General features: G+C 41.5%; 1 protein-coding gene across 12 annotated transcripts in view; it reads left to right on the forward strand.

Moving 5' to 3' along the window:
• KIAA1217 (KIAA1217 ortholog) overlaps positions 1-16,630 on the forward strand; it is a 253,350-nt gene that overhangs the window by 187,852 nt on the left and 48,868 nt on the right. For 8 of the 12 annotated variants that reach the window (XM_024215983.2, XM_024215987.2, XM_024215992.2 and 5 more), the window contains 2 exons: positions 8,872-8,976; positions 9,519-9,568. In XM_024215983.2, coding sequence (XP_024071751.1) covers positions 8,872-8,976; positions 9,519-9,568 — 155 coding nt within the window. The remainder of the gene's footprint in view (positions 1-8,871; positions 8,977-9,518; positions 9,569-16,630) is intronic. The other 4 variants (XM_024215985.2, XM_024215986.2, XM_024215994.2 and 1 more) reach the window with 1 other exon arrangement.

Consider the following 16,630-nt stretch of genomic DNA (forward strand, 5'->3'; position numbering starts at 1 on the left):
AAAAAAAAAAAAAAAAAAAAGCCGCGATCGTGATCTGCGGCGGCAATTCGGCGGAAGGTCCTTCGCTCCGAGCGGGAGTAAGGGACCGTCCGCCAAATTGCCGCTGAATAGTTGGACCTGCCGCTCCTCTCCGGAGTGGCCGCCCCAAGCACCTGCTTGCCAAGCTGGTGCCTGGAGCCTGCCCTGGCCCCAAGGATGAGTCAGCAGCAGTGTGCTGACACAAGCTCAGGGGGAAATACCGGGGTTGGGTTGGGTCTGAAAATGACTCAACACTCTCCAGTCTGGTTTGGGTCCAGTTTGGGCTTTAAAATTAGGCCTGAGCAGACTTCTACCACATATCTGATTGACAGGCTCAGAATGAGTCTCCTCAAACTGTAATTAGCTAGAGAGAGGATCAACACAGCATGAGACTTAAGGATACCCCCAAGTGTAATCACATGCATGAACACACATGCATGTGTGCACACGCACACACATATACACTAGTGAATTTGCAAATAATTTTGCACCATCAATGAGTATTGTCCCTAAAGTGCACTTAAAATTATGAATACAATATTTGCATAATAGCACTTCTAAATATACACATGTATTTAAAATTCAGCCCACTATTTATTAACAAAATTACACTGGAAAGTGCTCGTGTTTTATTTTGTTTCTTTAAACCTTGAGTGTCTGGGCTATTTTAAAAAAATTGTACTAAATACCAAAAGCAATCAGTGCAAATTAGTCTATTGTCTAACCTCTGAAATGTTACTTTAGGAAATGTTTTTGAGTTATACAACTATAAAGAGCCTTAAGAGTTATTAAAATAATCTTTCCATAATTTCATAAACAGTAAAGCCAGTTTTTATTGCAATTGTATTAAATGAAATAAATAATACAAAGTGCCTCCTGGCTGAGGATGCTGAATTCTGTTTCAGCTTAAGCTGAATATTTACAGCTCAGTTATAAACAGCTGACAGGCAAGAATTATAATGGAAGCGATGAAGCATCTTTATATCTGGCAATGGGAGGTGGCACAGCTATAGTCTAATCAGAAGGTGTCTAAACCCCACTTGTTTTATCAGCAGCACAGTCACGATCAAATGAGAAAATAAAATAACAGGCCTGATACTTCAGCCCTTAGGGCATCTACACTTACCTCCGGAGTGATTGATCTAGCAGGGGTCATTTATCGCGTCTAGTAAAGACGCGATAAATCGACCGCTGAGCGCTCTCCCGTTGACTCTGGTACTCCACCGGAGCGAGAGGCGCAGGCGGAGTCGACAGGGGAGCGTCAGCAGTTGACCTACCACAGTGAAGACACCACGGTAAGGAGCTCTAAGTACGTCAACTTCAGCTACGCTATTTTTGTAGCTGAAGTTGCATAACTTAGACCGACTTAGCTCCCCCTCCTCCCCTCCCCTCCATGTAGGCCAGGCCTGAGTCACATGTGGCAAAATTCACAGGCTTACACAAAATTCGCACCCTTTGGTGAGGGTTTATGTGGGACTTAAGTGATACACAGGTCTCATGCCAGCCCTCTGCATGGGACTGACTTTCACCCATATACGCAAGAACAATTGAAGTCAGCTGGACTTCAGGTTGCCAGGCGTCCAGTTTTGACCGGAACACCTAGTCAAAAAGGGGCCCTGGTGGCTCTGGTTAGCACAGTCCAGATGTGCTGGACTAAAAGTCCAGATGGCCGCAGCGGCGGCCTCCACCCAGCTCCCGGAAGCAGCCGGCATGTCCCGCTGGCTCCTAAGCGCCGGGATGGCCAGGGGAGCTCCAGGCACGGCCCCTGCCTGCGGCCTGCGCGCCTCCCATTGGCTGGGAACTGCAGCCAATGGGAGCTGCAGGGGTGGTGCCTGCAGACAGGGCCAGTGCATGGAGACCCCTGGCTGCCCCTGCACCTAGGAGCCAGAGGGACATGTCTCCACTTCCGGGAGCTGTCTGAGGTAAGCCCTGGCCGGAGCCCGCTCCCATGCCCCCTGCCCCAGCCCTGAGCCCCCTCCCACACCAAAACTCCTTCCTGGAGCCCGCATTCCAACCTCCTGTCCCCCTCCCACACTCTGCACCCCTTGGCCCCAGCCCAGAGCCCCATCCTGCACTCCAAACCCCACATACCCGGCCTCACCCCAGAGCCCACCCCCCAGCCAGAGCCCTCACCCCGCACCCTAACCCCCTGCCCCAGCCTGGAGCCCCCTCACACACCCTGAACCCCTCATTTCTGGCCTCACCCCAGAGCCCGCACCCCCAGCCCAGAGTCCGTATCCCCTCCCATACCCCAACCCCCTGCCACAGCCCGGCGCCCCCTCCCACACTCCGAACCCCTTGGCCCCAGCCTGTAGCCTCCTCCTGCACCCCAAACTCCTCATCCTCAGCCCGACCCCAGAGCCTGTACCCCCAGCCAGAACCCTTACCCCCTCACGTACCCCAACCCCCAGCCCAGTGAAAATGAGCGAGGGTGCAGGTGGGGAGATGGAGCAAGTGAGGGGTGGGGCAGGGGTGTTCGGTTTTATTCAATCAGAAAGTTAGCAACCCTAACGTCAGTGGTTGGGGATCTGAGGATCCATCTGGAGGATCAGATTCTGCACTGCCATATACCTGTGTGCTCACTGACACCTGTGCAAGCCTCGCCACATCAGAATGGTAGCGTTTTACATTCACTTTGCACATATATAAACAGTTCCTAAGGGGTCAGACAGTGGAGGTCTTAGTGGTCTCGTCATCTTTTATGTAGATATTTTGTAGTTAACAGACCCCTTTAAAATTACTAGAAGTGGTCTGAGGTCTCTGCAAACCTCAAACCAGCCATCTAAGAGCTGCTATTAATACTGTCACAATCTAATTTGCGTTAAAAAGAAAAAAGTGTGATTTGCACTGCCTATTCTTAGAACTTACCTTGAAGTAGTATTATCCTAAGCTCTTTCTTGGCCAGATAAAATGTATTGATTAAGCATAAATGCAGAGAAGAAATTTAAGTGGATAGAATTTTGACTAAATCTCTCTTCCCTCTGCAATTGTCCTTGAATTATTCTGTTTCCTGGGATGAAATGAGCAGGTAGAAAGAAACTGGTACTACACCAGCACGTTTGGAAGTTGTGTGTTTGACCTCTAATAACCATATCCTGCTTTTGCTGAAGACAATGGGGCGTTTGCTTTTGGGACTTTGATGTCAGCAGGGATGCAATTGGGGCCAAGAAAAGGTATTCAAAAATATTTCCCATCTTCCCCCTTTGGAGTTTCCCATGTTGATTATATGCTGTGGAAATCAATCTCCTAACTAACAAGTTTGTCAAGGTTAATGCTTGGGGTTTAATGTTTGGCTTGCTGTAGATAATTCTCTTTCTTCTATTTATTTTATCTCTGCTATTTCCAAGGCATCTCCTTCCATTGTACCTGATTACCTAATTAATTCTTGGACTAATTCATTTGTCAAAACAATTGTGTGACAAACTCTGCTTTACAATGATGCAAAAAAAGTTCGTGTCATCTGGAAGTTAAAAAAATTAAAATGTTTGAACTTTCTTATGCAAAAGAGATATTAAAAGTCTCCTACCATGTTGATTTTAATGGAAACACTGTAACAGATTGAACTGTTTTATCTTTAAGGAATCATGAGCCCTTAAATCTGAGGCTCAGAAGAAGAATTTACTTTGTCAGTGAGTGGCTATGTGCAATTTTAAAGATGATTTGCTTCATATTTTTTGGATGAACCATTTGTCTGGTTCATGGTGGCTAACTCTGGAGGTTACTGTAGGCAGTGCAGCTCTACGAATCCTGAGAAATTGGAAGTGACGTTGATTTTTTCAACAGTTAGTCTGAATTAACTTGATTAAATGGCATTATTATTTATTTACATTGCTTATAAAACAACACTTAAGTGTTGTAAAATTCCAGTATATTTAGAATTACTATATAAATAGTCAGTGCTGTTACTCAACTATCATCAGATACTGAAATGCCAATTTGATTGTGCAATACATTTTCCCTGCAATAAAAATACAGTTTTCTGAGGTTTATTAAACTTTTTCTGAACTCACATTTTTGCCTTCACCTTTTTATGCCACCTAAGAATCCTGATGGATGTTAAGGTCAAGTGAAAAAAAAAAAGAAAGCAGTAGCTAGTGGTTCTCTTAGTTAATGCAGTCACATTTCACATCTTGAAGCTTGTGTTTAGATAGTAAGCTAAGTATGATGGCCTTATCCAAGGCCATATTGGATGTCATTCCTATCATAAAACCCCTGTTTTGGATGACACAACTGAGTATGGGCAGACCCAGCAGTGAACCAGAAAAGCTGTTTATCTGATTTATCCTCAGCACAGTTGTGAACAGTGGGAGCCCCATCACTAATGCAATAAGGAATGCATTTATGAGGAAGTATTATAGTGATGGGGCCTAAAGATCTTGCAAACTCGCCCCATCCCCCAACCCTTTAGCCCTTTAACTCTCTAGCTGCAGGATAACTTTGGACAAAATCGACCTGAGATAATTGACCAGTCCAATCTACATCCTGCGGGTCTTTCCTTGTCTTACGCTTTGCAATCAAATGTAGAGTAGCTAATTTTAAGCAAGCTTTTACTGGAGTATTTTCTAATTAGGCTTCTTTTGGCTCCCACACACAAAAGGCTAAGGTAGGTGGCTCCTGCTTGTGGCTGGCTCAGACCCGGTGTGATAGGAAAGTCTCTGAGAAGTTTTCTCCCTACCTTAGGCTCCTGCACAGGGACTGTAGGGTGGGGAGCAGAGCTGCTACTCCATGCTGTCACTACTTGTTAGCACTAGCCTCTCCAAAAAGAGTGAGGTGGTGTAGTGGCCACAGCTCTGTCCCCATACCTGCCAGTAGAGTTGGCTAACAACAGAAGGCAATGCAGGCTGCACCCATTTAAAGGGCATGTGCTAATTTGTATCCTGGGTTGCTCCAGAAAGAATGCTGGCAGTGATCTCTCTCTGTGGATGAGCAGAATCACATATAGCTTCTCTGCATGCAGTTCATCTAGTGAAAGCCAAGCCAAGTGGCTGAATCCATATGATTTGTATAGGGGAATGGCACCTGCACTTTGGCATCCTGCTCTTTGAGGAATGTGACCAAGATAAGACATTCCACTTCCTATAGCTGATGTGGGATAATTGCTCATGTAGAAGAATTGGCAAAGACTATTGCACTCAGTAATGTTTAAAAGCGTTCCTTTTAATTTAGCGGGTAGGTGAGAGAGGTCGATTGTGGTTTTATTATAAGATGATTGAGATGTATGATAATGTACGCAGGAAATCAAACATCTCTTTAATTGTGTGCATCCTTTTACTTGGGGACAGCAAGCAGAGTATTCCCATTACACTTCGCTTTACACCCTCCCTGGAGTTCCTGCATCCCAGCCACCTTGCCTGCTGAAGAGGGTTCAGGTGAGGTCTGTCAATACCACTCTTAATTGGGAATTGAGAAATGCAAAGCTCTCCCTCTACCTAGAAGCAGTTCATACAAAAATTACCAGCCTATTTTTATGATGTTAAAATTTTTAACATATGCTCTTCTCCCATGGTTAAATAGGAGGAAATATGTCTTTGCCTGTATCTGACTTTGTCCCTGGTGAATTGTATAGAATCTGTACCTTGGTTTAAACATAAAATGTCCTCACATTGAAAAAGCCTGCTCTGAGATAACATGCTAAGTATCTCCTGGGGTGGTATCTGAAGAGCCATTTGAATATGAGTATTCAAGGTGGTTTGTACACATAGCCTAGGGTAGATGATGAACATAAATGAACGACTGCATGATTGAATTACTAGTTTGTGCCTGTACCAGGCACAAGGCAGCTCCTCTACAGTATGAACATAAAAGATGCCCCCAGGAAAGGGAAGGAACATACAAGTAATGCTTGGATATTTCCCAGTGGGAAAAGGATATCAGTGTAGCAGAGTGTAGTGCCCAGCACAGAATGACCCCCAACCAGTTACAATACAGGTGATGACTTGTTCCACACAAAGATCAATTGAATCGCAAGAAATAAACCTAATGATAGAATCTAAAGCCTCAGAGCTGTCAGTGATTGGGCTCCAGAAGGACAAGGTTTTGTATTTGTTGTGCTTCTCTCAGAGAGTGAGATTGGTGAGGCTGTGACAGTCTTGTTTTCTGAACAACTGGCTAGGAAGAGAATTATAAACTGCTTGCCTGAAGAATAAAACTGAGGAGTTTCTCCAGCAGTACTTTGCTTTGCTGAGGCATCATGCTGCTTGTGCAGGAGGTGCCAAGTATGACTGAGAAAGCTGTTGGAACTGGGTGTATGTTCAGTCTTTGCCCTGCCCTTCTCCTCACACAACAACTGGCTCTCCCGGTGTTCCTGTGAAAATCATACCAAACAATGCAAGCAAGTTCCTTTTTATTCTTGTACAGTCAAAATGTTCAGTTGCTTTAGTAACACTGGAAAACAAGCAACCCTCCCCTTTCCCCTTGCTGCGGGGGAGACGGAGGCTAATCTTGGGACATGGGGTGATGAGGGCACATTCTTCCTTTGCGCTAAGATGGTTGGAGGAGTCCTCAGGAAGGCTGCGGCAGCACATTCTTCTCTTTCCTGCTTCCATGCAACACATTCTTCTTTCCTCCTCTCCTGGGGTTTTTTTGCATCCCAACCTGCCACTGGGGTCTCAATAGCACATTATTTCTAACCCCCCTCTGACTCAGGGAGGAAAGCTTGCCAGCACATTCCCTCTGTAGGAGACAGGAGGGGGACAGGATACCAAAGCATATTTTTCTTCTCCAGACCGTAGCTGGTTTTACAGAGTCACAGGCATCACTGGCTATAGATCATCTGGTCTGTTTAGACCCAGCTGTCATATTGTTTATGTACAATCCTGTGACAGGGTCTGATGGCAATCTTTTATTCAGAGAATTTAATGATTAAAGGAAAAATTATCAAACTCAGGCACTTCATATTCAGCACCATAATAAAAGTAGTCTGATCTTCAAAGGTCCTGTAGCTTTCATTGACTTCAGTGGGAGCTGTGAGTTCTCTGAAAATCAGGCTAATTTTATTGTGTTGACTAAATATCAGTTTAGATGTTTAATTTTAGGCACCCACTTCAGACATTTTAGGCTTAGATGATCATAATAAATACATGGACATAAGGATGGAACCATTCAAAAAAATCCTGCCGAGTCTTTTGCAAAATAAAGAATTCTGGACTGTATGTAGCATTCTTTAGCATCCTTAATGTTCTTACCATGTGACAGTAACATGGGCTATTGGTTTGATGTTTCTGGTGTCCTGTTTCCTTGATATCATCTTATGGAGGCTTCAGAGATGCAGAATCTGTCACAGCTCCGCGCAGCTCATTGCCTCCCAACAAAGTGGAATTTCATGTCCAGAGTAGGTGTGAGGTGATCTCTGGTCACTAGTGGCAGGGGTGCTGGCATCCTTTCAATCATTTCATTTAGCTTCAACCATTTATTGACACTCATGCTTGACTTTCCCATACCAACTAGTATTCTTTATGGAACTGGTACTGGGACCTGATACTGGGAGCAGGCACTGCTATATGCCTAACTCCCTTGTAAGATGGCATGTGGATGTGGTAATGTAGTAAAAACCTAACTCTGAATGTGTCCCCCCGACCATTTAGTTTACAGTGTCCCAGAGTATGAATGTCCCAATTTCTCTTGTGAAAATCTTCTGCAAAGCAGTCTGATTGCCACTGCTATATCAGGCCACTCATCTTTTGAGAGGGGTTGTTACTGATTATCTTGTTTTTCGGATGATTCTTAGCATGTTCTGGAATGGCATTAGTCTGATTTCCCACTGATTTCTCTAGGGAAGTAAAGATAAAAACATAGTGTCATGCCACATTTTATACATGTGTAAAACATTAAATGTATTAAATATTTAGGGCCAAATTTTCAAAAAGGCAGACTTGAGGCCATACGCGATTATGTGTCTACAGGCAGGCAGTTACCATGATGACATGTGAAAATCAAGGGACTGTGTGTGCAAATCTCTATTTTGGAACCTGTTGAGCTGGTTGCATGGGCATTTACCTGATTTGTATGTACACTCGTGTTAACTACAAGTGCAAATATAGGTACACAATTGTGCGTGGACCTCCAGCTTCCCTATCCAAAAATGCGGCCCTCGTTGTTTAATACAGACCAGCACTTCAAGGAAAATATTGACAATAGCCCTTATGTACCATATTTGTTCTCTATTTCTTTTCACCTGCTTTTTAAAATTACTTAGGACATTTGCATGACAATGGGATCTCTTTATTTTAGAGTTAATGTCTTCTTGCTTTACCTGAAGTCCTATGCCTATGATTGTGACATTGCAATCATTTCCACAGCAGACAGCTGTGATGTCAAATGCAAAGGATTCTGATTTTGGGGTAGGAAGCAGGCAGCTGGAGCAGATTAAATGCTTCTGAAGCAACACGTAGTTAAAATACTAACAACAAGGAGCCTGAAGTCCTTAATCCTATAGTCCTTATACTCAGGTAAAACTCTAGTCCCAATGGAGATTTAAAAAAAAAAACAAAAAAAACCTCAAGAAAATATATGTATAGCTGCAGAATTGTTTCTGAGGAGGAGGATTTTCAATAGTTTCCAGGAGGTATTAGCTGATGAGCTAAGTGCCTTTTTCATGAGATCACTATATTAAATCTATACTTTTTATCATCTGTTTTTAATCCCATGCAGATGTCTTTGTATTGTCTGTTTGTTATCATACGACACTTTGTCTAAAACCAGGATGTGGCCACCTTTTTAACAAGGTGTATGCAAATTGATACCCATGAGCCTTTGCACAAACATCTTTCCAATCCTGTGATAATCATTCATCTAGAAAAATGAGTCTGAAAGCAAATATATCCGGCTTTAACAAACGATTCTCTTGTCTTACAGAGAGAGGATGCAAGCCATGGAGAAACAGATTGCCAGTTTAACTGGTCTTGTTCAGTCTGCGCTTTTTAAAGGGCCAAATACAAGTAATAGCAAAGATGCTTCTAGGTAAAAAAAAAAAATTCATTAAATCTGTTTCTCTGTAATTATTGTTAATGATCAATTAGCAAAATTAAACTTTCAATGTAATAACAGAAGACCGAACACTCAACGTTTAAAAGCTTTTTTTATCACTTTTGATAATAGCTGGATTGTTAGGCAGAGTGGGAAAAGTATTCCAGCCAATGAATGGAGATTTAACTGCATTGTTCTTGTTGATGTTAATAGGAATAATATGGTTAAATCTCTGTGCTTAGTGCTAGAAATGTACCCCTTTGCTTAACCTGTATTTAAAAGCTTATTTTGGAAAAAAAAAACCACAATCCACCCACAATTTAAATAAAAAACAACAACAACAAAACAAAAAAAGCCCTGACAACAACAAAAAGCCAGTTTGTATGATCAACAGGGTAATTTTTATTTAGTTGTGATAAACCTCACTGCAAATCTACAGTAAAGCTAGTCCTTTAAAGTTGCTTAAATAGCTATTTGCAAAAAAAATTCCATTTTGGAAATTTTAAAGCTGACTTTCCTTTTCTTTCTTTCTTTAGTGAGAAGATGGTGAAAACCATGTCCAGTAAGAGCAATATTGACAGTGCAGGTAAGACCATTCTTTTTTAATTGTACAGAATACACCAATCTACACTGTAACTCAGAGTCCTGTAGATATTAACATCTTATGGGAATGCACTGTAACTATAGTGTCAGAAGCAAGGCTATAGGCCAGTGGTTCTTAACCCTTACTGCAGCCTGCACTCCTTTGGTTCTCAAAATATGTTCTCGCACCCCTTATCAAAAATCAAAATATGTTCTCGCACCCCTTAAACCTAAAAAATATGTTCTCACGCCCCTTAAACCTAGATATATTTTTTGTTTGTATATTACAGTAATCGTTAAAAATGTATAATGTTAATAAATACATAGGTTTGATGAAACAAAGTAGTTGTACTTACGTGCCTGTGCTTAATTTGTGTTTTCAATGATTTACCTTCTAAAAAAATCTGGCATGTCTCGCACCCCCAGGGGGTGCGTGCACCCCAGGTTAAGAACCACTGCTATAGGCAAAGGGTATGAGATCCAATCAGTTCCTTGTTACCAGTGGTTATTCTAAAGGGGCAGGGTTTATTCTTCTTTCAAAGTGAAATTCAGACCTGTGCAGGGAGCCAGCACAAGGTTTAGGTAAGGCATAGCCCTTGTGCTGGTTTTCTGAAAAGGGGTGAATTTCACTGCATATGCATGTTTCCTATTATGTATATCCCCAGTCTGGACTTGTATTGGGGGGAAAAAATAGTGGTATCCTCACAAACTCCACCCAAGACAAGCTCTTCCTATGCGAGGTACCAAAATCCCATAGCGCTCACAGCAGACTGTGCAGATATTAAGAATATGATCGCATGTGCTCTGCTGGGCCCTCCCTCTGCAGAGTTTAGATACAGCCATAGACAAGGCAGGATTAAGACATAGGAACTTGCCTATGACTATAGCTCTGAGTCGTATGAGGGTATTAGCATCTTGCTTACATTATTTTTAAAAATTGCTTCTGTCCCTTATGGTTGGAAAGGAAACTTGAAAATGTGACCCAAATGTAGCCAATGCAGTGATGTGGGTTTGAGTGTGCAGACCAGCTCCTGCAGAGAGAGGAGCAGCAGCCACTGGAGTCAGTGAGGAGACTCTGTGATCCCACATTCAGCTCTAGAGCAGACCAGGCTCTCATTGCTTGCATTGTTACTAAAACTCTATTTATGCGTATTGAGATGTTTTAAAATATTATTGAATACCTTTTTAACCTATCCAAATTGTCAACTAGTAAGAGAAATTTTTTTTTATCCATTGTGGAAATGTCCTATATAATTTAATAGAGAATTACAACCTTTCTGTAGGATGTTTAAGCATTCCTATAGAATTAAATAGATAATTCTAGCCCTGATATAGAATTTTATTGGTTGGTATTTAAAGCAAACAAACCAGCCCTACGACAAAGTATAATTCTAAATTAAATTCTATAGATTTTTAGTCACTCGCTACAGACCCGTTACATTTCTAAAGAACATTATAGATTTCATCTCTATTAAATTCTATAGGATTTTTCTGTAAGGGTAGTTTGGCAATAAGATGCTATAGATATAACGATGCTAAGAAATGTAGCAGTCAGCAAGATAAGCCACATTGATCTGTTACTAAGTATTGGCATCCTCCTAAAATGTGTTGGGTAGTCATCAGTCCCTAAGTCAGGATTAGGTCATATTTAGAGTCACTGTTCTGGGCAATTTTGAGGGATGGGATAAGGATATTACAAAAGAACATGCCAGCTAACATAAGCACCCATGCAACTACAGTTCTTTAAATTATTTGCAGAAGTGTCAGTTGCTATGGCAGTCTTCAGCGGCATTCATTAATTTGTCTCTTTCTGGGCCTGTGTGTATGTCTGTTACAGTGGATTGAATGCTAACAACACTGTTCCAGCTAAGAGGACTCTGCTCTGGCATGAAATACAGATTGCCAACCTTACAGTTTATTAGCAAATCTATTATACCACTCACCAGCCATTCCAGTGGTGATGTTAATTCAGCTCCAAGAATTCCATTTCCCTAGAATTGCAGTATGACCTCAGATTGAACATGGCCAATAGAAAAACAGACCAGAACTAGAAAATATTGAACATGTGCAGCAGAGAAAATTTAAGAGCCTGATGCTAGAACTGCATCTCTCCAGTTGAACCCTTGAGCCTACATGGAACCCCACTGAAGTCAGGATCTCGCCCTAAATAGGTTGGACAATGTTCTTTGGTATAAAAACAGTATAGTTTGTAAAGAAAAAATGGCTGTTCAATACTTTCAGGCAATTTAGAGAAAAATAATCTGTCTTTCTAGGAAGCTGCAATAGGATCATATTCAATAACATTCCTATCCTCTTCCCCAGTTCATTGTCATTATATGATAAAAACAGATAATATTTTGCAGTCACATAGATCCTGTCAAATACAAAGCACCGTAACAACAATCACTAATTAACCTTCACAGTACCTGTACTTGGTAGCTATGGCAAGTATTATTTATTCTCTTTTTCCTGGTGGTGAAACTGATGTAGGGAGGTTTTCCCAAGACCACATAAACTAGTCTTCTGACCGAATCTCTCCTGGCAGCCAATGCTGTGCCCATTCCCACTAAACTGATGTATCATATATTTTGAACAATTTGAAAGGTTTCTGTTTCTGATATAGCACATGCACATTAACAAAGCATTTATAATAACTGGAAACTTGAAATCTATCCATCTTTGTATTGCATTGTTGTAATGGCACTGTGTACCTTTTAGGTCTTCTGGCTGTCCCTGTGCCTTTACTAACTCACATGAACCTTTTTTACAACACTGTTCAGGGATGGCGATCATGACCCCGCCATGCCCGAGACCTTGTATTCATGCAGCTACCTTCTGTTACTAAGTTCCCCCTAGGTCAGAGTTCAGATTTATGCGGGTCACCCACAAGTGAGGGTTGCTACCTAAGCCCAAGTTCCAATTCCTATTATCTTAAATAAAATCAGATTTTACTGGCATAGGGTAGTAATAAAGAGGGGGGTATCCCTTAAATAAAAGGGTATGTAAAATACACTCTACAAAAAAGCTTTGCTTAGTTACTGAGTTATAAATTATGGTTATATATGAAAACTTTACATAGTACAATAATCTTTGGTCTGACCAAGCAAGGACAGCCTCTGTTCAAGGCGTTACACGTTCCAAGGTATGTGGATAATTAGAGCTCCTATTTCCTTTATAGCTCAGCTCAGCTTGTCAACTTATGCTAAATAATGCCTTTACTTTTCTCCAAACATTTGAATTTTAACATACCTTCACCCTCCAAAACCAGTTTTGCTGACTCTCGTTTGGTTTTGACCGATCCCTGACATGGATTGGGTATGGCCATTAGGCAATAGCCTCTTAAAATATACATTTCCACTTAACTACAGCAAACATAGCCATCATCTTTAGTAATTTCAAATACCACTTTAAGACAGAGCTATAGAAAAACATTGATTGAGCAATCCCTTCTAGAGCACTGGTAAGCAGAAATGTGAATTGCTTCCCATACTTAACAAAGAAACAGCTGTGGAAGATAAAAAGTGACTCCGAAATATAGTTCAACATTATATTGTACATCACATTTCCTGATGACAGGAGACTTTGATCAGATAGAAATAATATGGGAAAGGCTGATTGGAAACAAACTCAAACTAAATTGTACATACGGGTACCTGTCTGTGCTTTAATATTGTTATTTCGAATATGGTATTTCATGAAAACCAAAAAGTTGTATGCAGTATCCTTTTAGTTTGCCAACATTTTGGGTCTTTTAGCTTGAAATATTAAATAAATAAAATGAGACTGTTACAGTCATAAAGTCTGTTTATCATGTTTTTTTCCTTTAGTCTCAATTCTGTTTTTTTCACAGAACTCTGTTATATACATCACAGAAATGATAATAAACTGCACAAAAGAGTTAAAAAAACAGTGATCTTCCACAAGTTTAGTTGTGCAACTCCCACTGATGTGAATGGGAATCCCGTAACTATGTCCCTATAAACCACTTCAGCCCCCAAAAGCCAAGAGAAATTAGAATATTAGAAATAGAAAGCATATTAGAAATATTCTGTCCATTGATTTATATCTCTCCCAGACATACGCACACCAACAAACACCCACCCACCCTCACTCTTTCCCTTCTATTTTTCTTTTCAAGTGGCCAGGATAGAGAAGGCACAGATTGCCAAAGAACCACAGGCCCAATCCCACTTGCCTATTTCCCTGGAAGGGTGGGAGGAAGGGGCCATGAGAATTTCCTAAAAAGAGGTGGAATATATTTCTTTCTGTACTTTAAGAAGTTGTTATTTATTGGGGGGGGGGGGAGACCATAATGCATACAATGTTTTTGTTTGAACTTGTCTTAATCCATCACTGTTGGGTGGGTTGTGCATTGCAGTGGAGATCCTGCCCTTTGTGAATTCCTTATATAATGAGCTATGTCTTCAAAATGTTCTTTCATGGATACACCTGTTGAAAGTGGACCATGCCAGCCTTCGAGCTCTGTTGACTCTTGCAAATGGAACATGATCCTTAATACACCCTGGTTGATTCGGGCAAAGTCACACGTATATATGTAAGATGATTTGCTCTTTAGAGAACCCTTCAAAATCTGGGAACCACAGCTTGTTAGTGGTGAAGTTGCAGCTTTAACTTGCAGTGTTCTTATTTTGTTTGGTGGACTCTATTCCAGTATTTGTGAGATTCGAATGATTGTGACACTGTATTCCCTAGTGATATTTGAATACAAGAGGGCTATTTTTAACGAGTGGATGGGCAACCCAGTTCAAAAAATCTTTGTATTTGGCCTTATCTTTCTCTTCAGTCTAGTCTGGATCAAACCCAAACCTCCTTTAGTGGCTTGGATATAAATAAATGTGTTCTGAAGGATAGTAAAATGGAAGGAGAATGATGGTCTTGTGACTCTAGCAAAGGACTATGAGTCAGAAAGTCTGGGTCCTGTTCCGTGCTCAGCCACAGACTACCTGTCTGGTCCTGAGCATGTTACAGATACTTCACCTCTCTGTGCCTCGGTTTAAAAATGGGGCTGCTATTCAGCTTTCTTCACTAACTTTTGTAAAATACTTGGAGGTTTTCAATACAAAACGCTGTAGAAGTGCAAAGTATATTTTGTATTAAATGTCTTTTCCCCCTTGTCTAACTGGCCTTCTAATCACCAGTCTATAGCCTAGGCCTGCTTCCAAGAGAGAGAACTACACTTCCCATACCAACTATCTTCTCACTCAGCTGCCTTTTTATTCCTTTTTGATGAAATACCAATCTGTGGAAACCAACTACTGATCACCAGAGCCCTCCCACGCTTGCCGAGAGCCTGCCCTATACTAATATTTCATATTCCAAGTGCTTCCCTGTAGTGCTTGAGAAAGCAATGGGTACCATGGCTAACAGGCGGCTAGGGCAGGCTCAAGGCAGTGGTTGGAGTGGCACACCAGAAAGATTAGGTTGGGCAGCGGGTGGGCACTTGTCTTTCAGGGAAACGGATCACAATCCAGCTCTAGTTACAAGGAGGACAGGCAAGCACGGGAGGTATATGTACTGGTTGGGGGGTGGATTTTTGGGAGTGCTTATGGGTACAAGGCATATGCCTGCCTGTCTGATCACTGGTTTGGTGATTGAACTGTGGGAGCTATTGCCTGGGGCAGGAATTAAAAGGGTAGGCTTTTTAAAAAAAACAAAAAGCCCAGAATTGTGGCTAAGAATCTGAACTGTTAGAGAACAGCTTTCAGAACCTTTTGGGGATCCTGTCTGTAGTGTCTGTGAATTTAATATTCTTCTTAAAAAGATGCAAAAAAAAATGGTGCATATGGGATGGAGAAAGTGAGATGTCCCTACAAAGAAAGCTGCATCATACATATTGGCAGATACATAGGTAAGTATTGGTGTATATTCAACTGCAGTGTGAAATGTGCACAGCATAGCAATAAACACAAAGGCTGCTTATTTCTCAAGCATTGCATTTTGTAAAGGAGCTCTCTAGAAGGGAAGAGAGTATTGAATGATGCTGAAGTGTAGCAAAAATGTGTGATAGCTTGCTCAGCAATGAAATGAAGATGGTGTTATTTAAGATATAACTGGAGGGTGTTGAAGTAAGGTATAGCATTACAGCTTCAGGCCGGGGGTTAGATCATGTATCAGGAAGTCGATGGTATGGTACAGCAGTGTACTGCCTGGGTGCAGTCCATTATGCATATGTTTTTATGGACAGGACTTGCTGCTTTGAGTCCTGATTTTACATATTTAAATAAACCAATAAACATGATTTTTACAATCCTTCCCCCCCCCCACCTCTTTTTAAATGAAAACAAAGACCCATCAGAAAATGGACCTTTTTTTGAAAAAATCACCTTTTTTTCAAACATCTTCCGTGTGGGAAGGATTTGAGGAAATAATATGATAAGGCACATACACCTGTTGCCAAAGGAACAACATATTTGCAGCAGGCTGTGCTGTATCTTTGTATGCTTTGCTAGTTGGCTAGACCAACTAGTGATTAGTGGACTGGGTGTAAATATAAGTCCACAGGGTTCATTTTCATGCAGTGGGTGTGGTGTGCAGAGTGTTCTCTCTACACTCAGGATTTACCCTTAACAAGCAAAGAAAAGCTTGCAATTCTAGCTTTAGTTTGGTTTCATTAAACTTGTCATAGAGTGGGGCATGGGTGAAGCAAATAGTAACCTAAGCTACTATGCACAGGAAGGATTCCCACCATCATTGACAAGTTGCTTTCAGTTTATGCAGGCTGTAGGTTTTTCCTGAGAGTGGAGGAGGGGGTTGGAGTGAGGAGGAATGGGAGTGTCAGTTGTATAACAGACAGGAAACCTACAGACGTAGTGTCCTCTTACTCTGTGCACAAAGGACTGACTTGCCATTGTGACCAGCGGGGTGTGCAAGGCAACATAATACTGGGGAGTTATTCAAAAAATGAGGCAGGTCCTGCTTACAGTCTCTCACTCTGCCTGTTTCAGGGGGAAAAAACACACTAAGAAGACAATTAAAAGTGAGAAATGTCAAAATGCAGATGTAATGTGAATACTGGCTGCTCATTTCAGATTTGATTGTATTACAT

This window comes from Terrapene carolina, unplaced genomic scaffold (assembly GCF_002925995.2).
Source record: "Terrapene carolina triunguis isolate 2854851 unplaced genomic scaffold, T_m_triunguis-2.0 Scaffold84, whole genome shotgun sequence".
Taxonomy (NCBI): domain Eukaryota; kingdom Metazoa; phylum Chordata; order Testudines; family Emydidae; genus Terrapene; species Terrapene triunguis.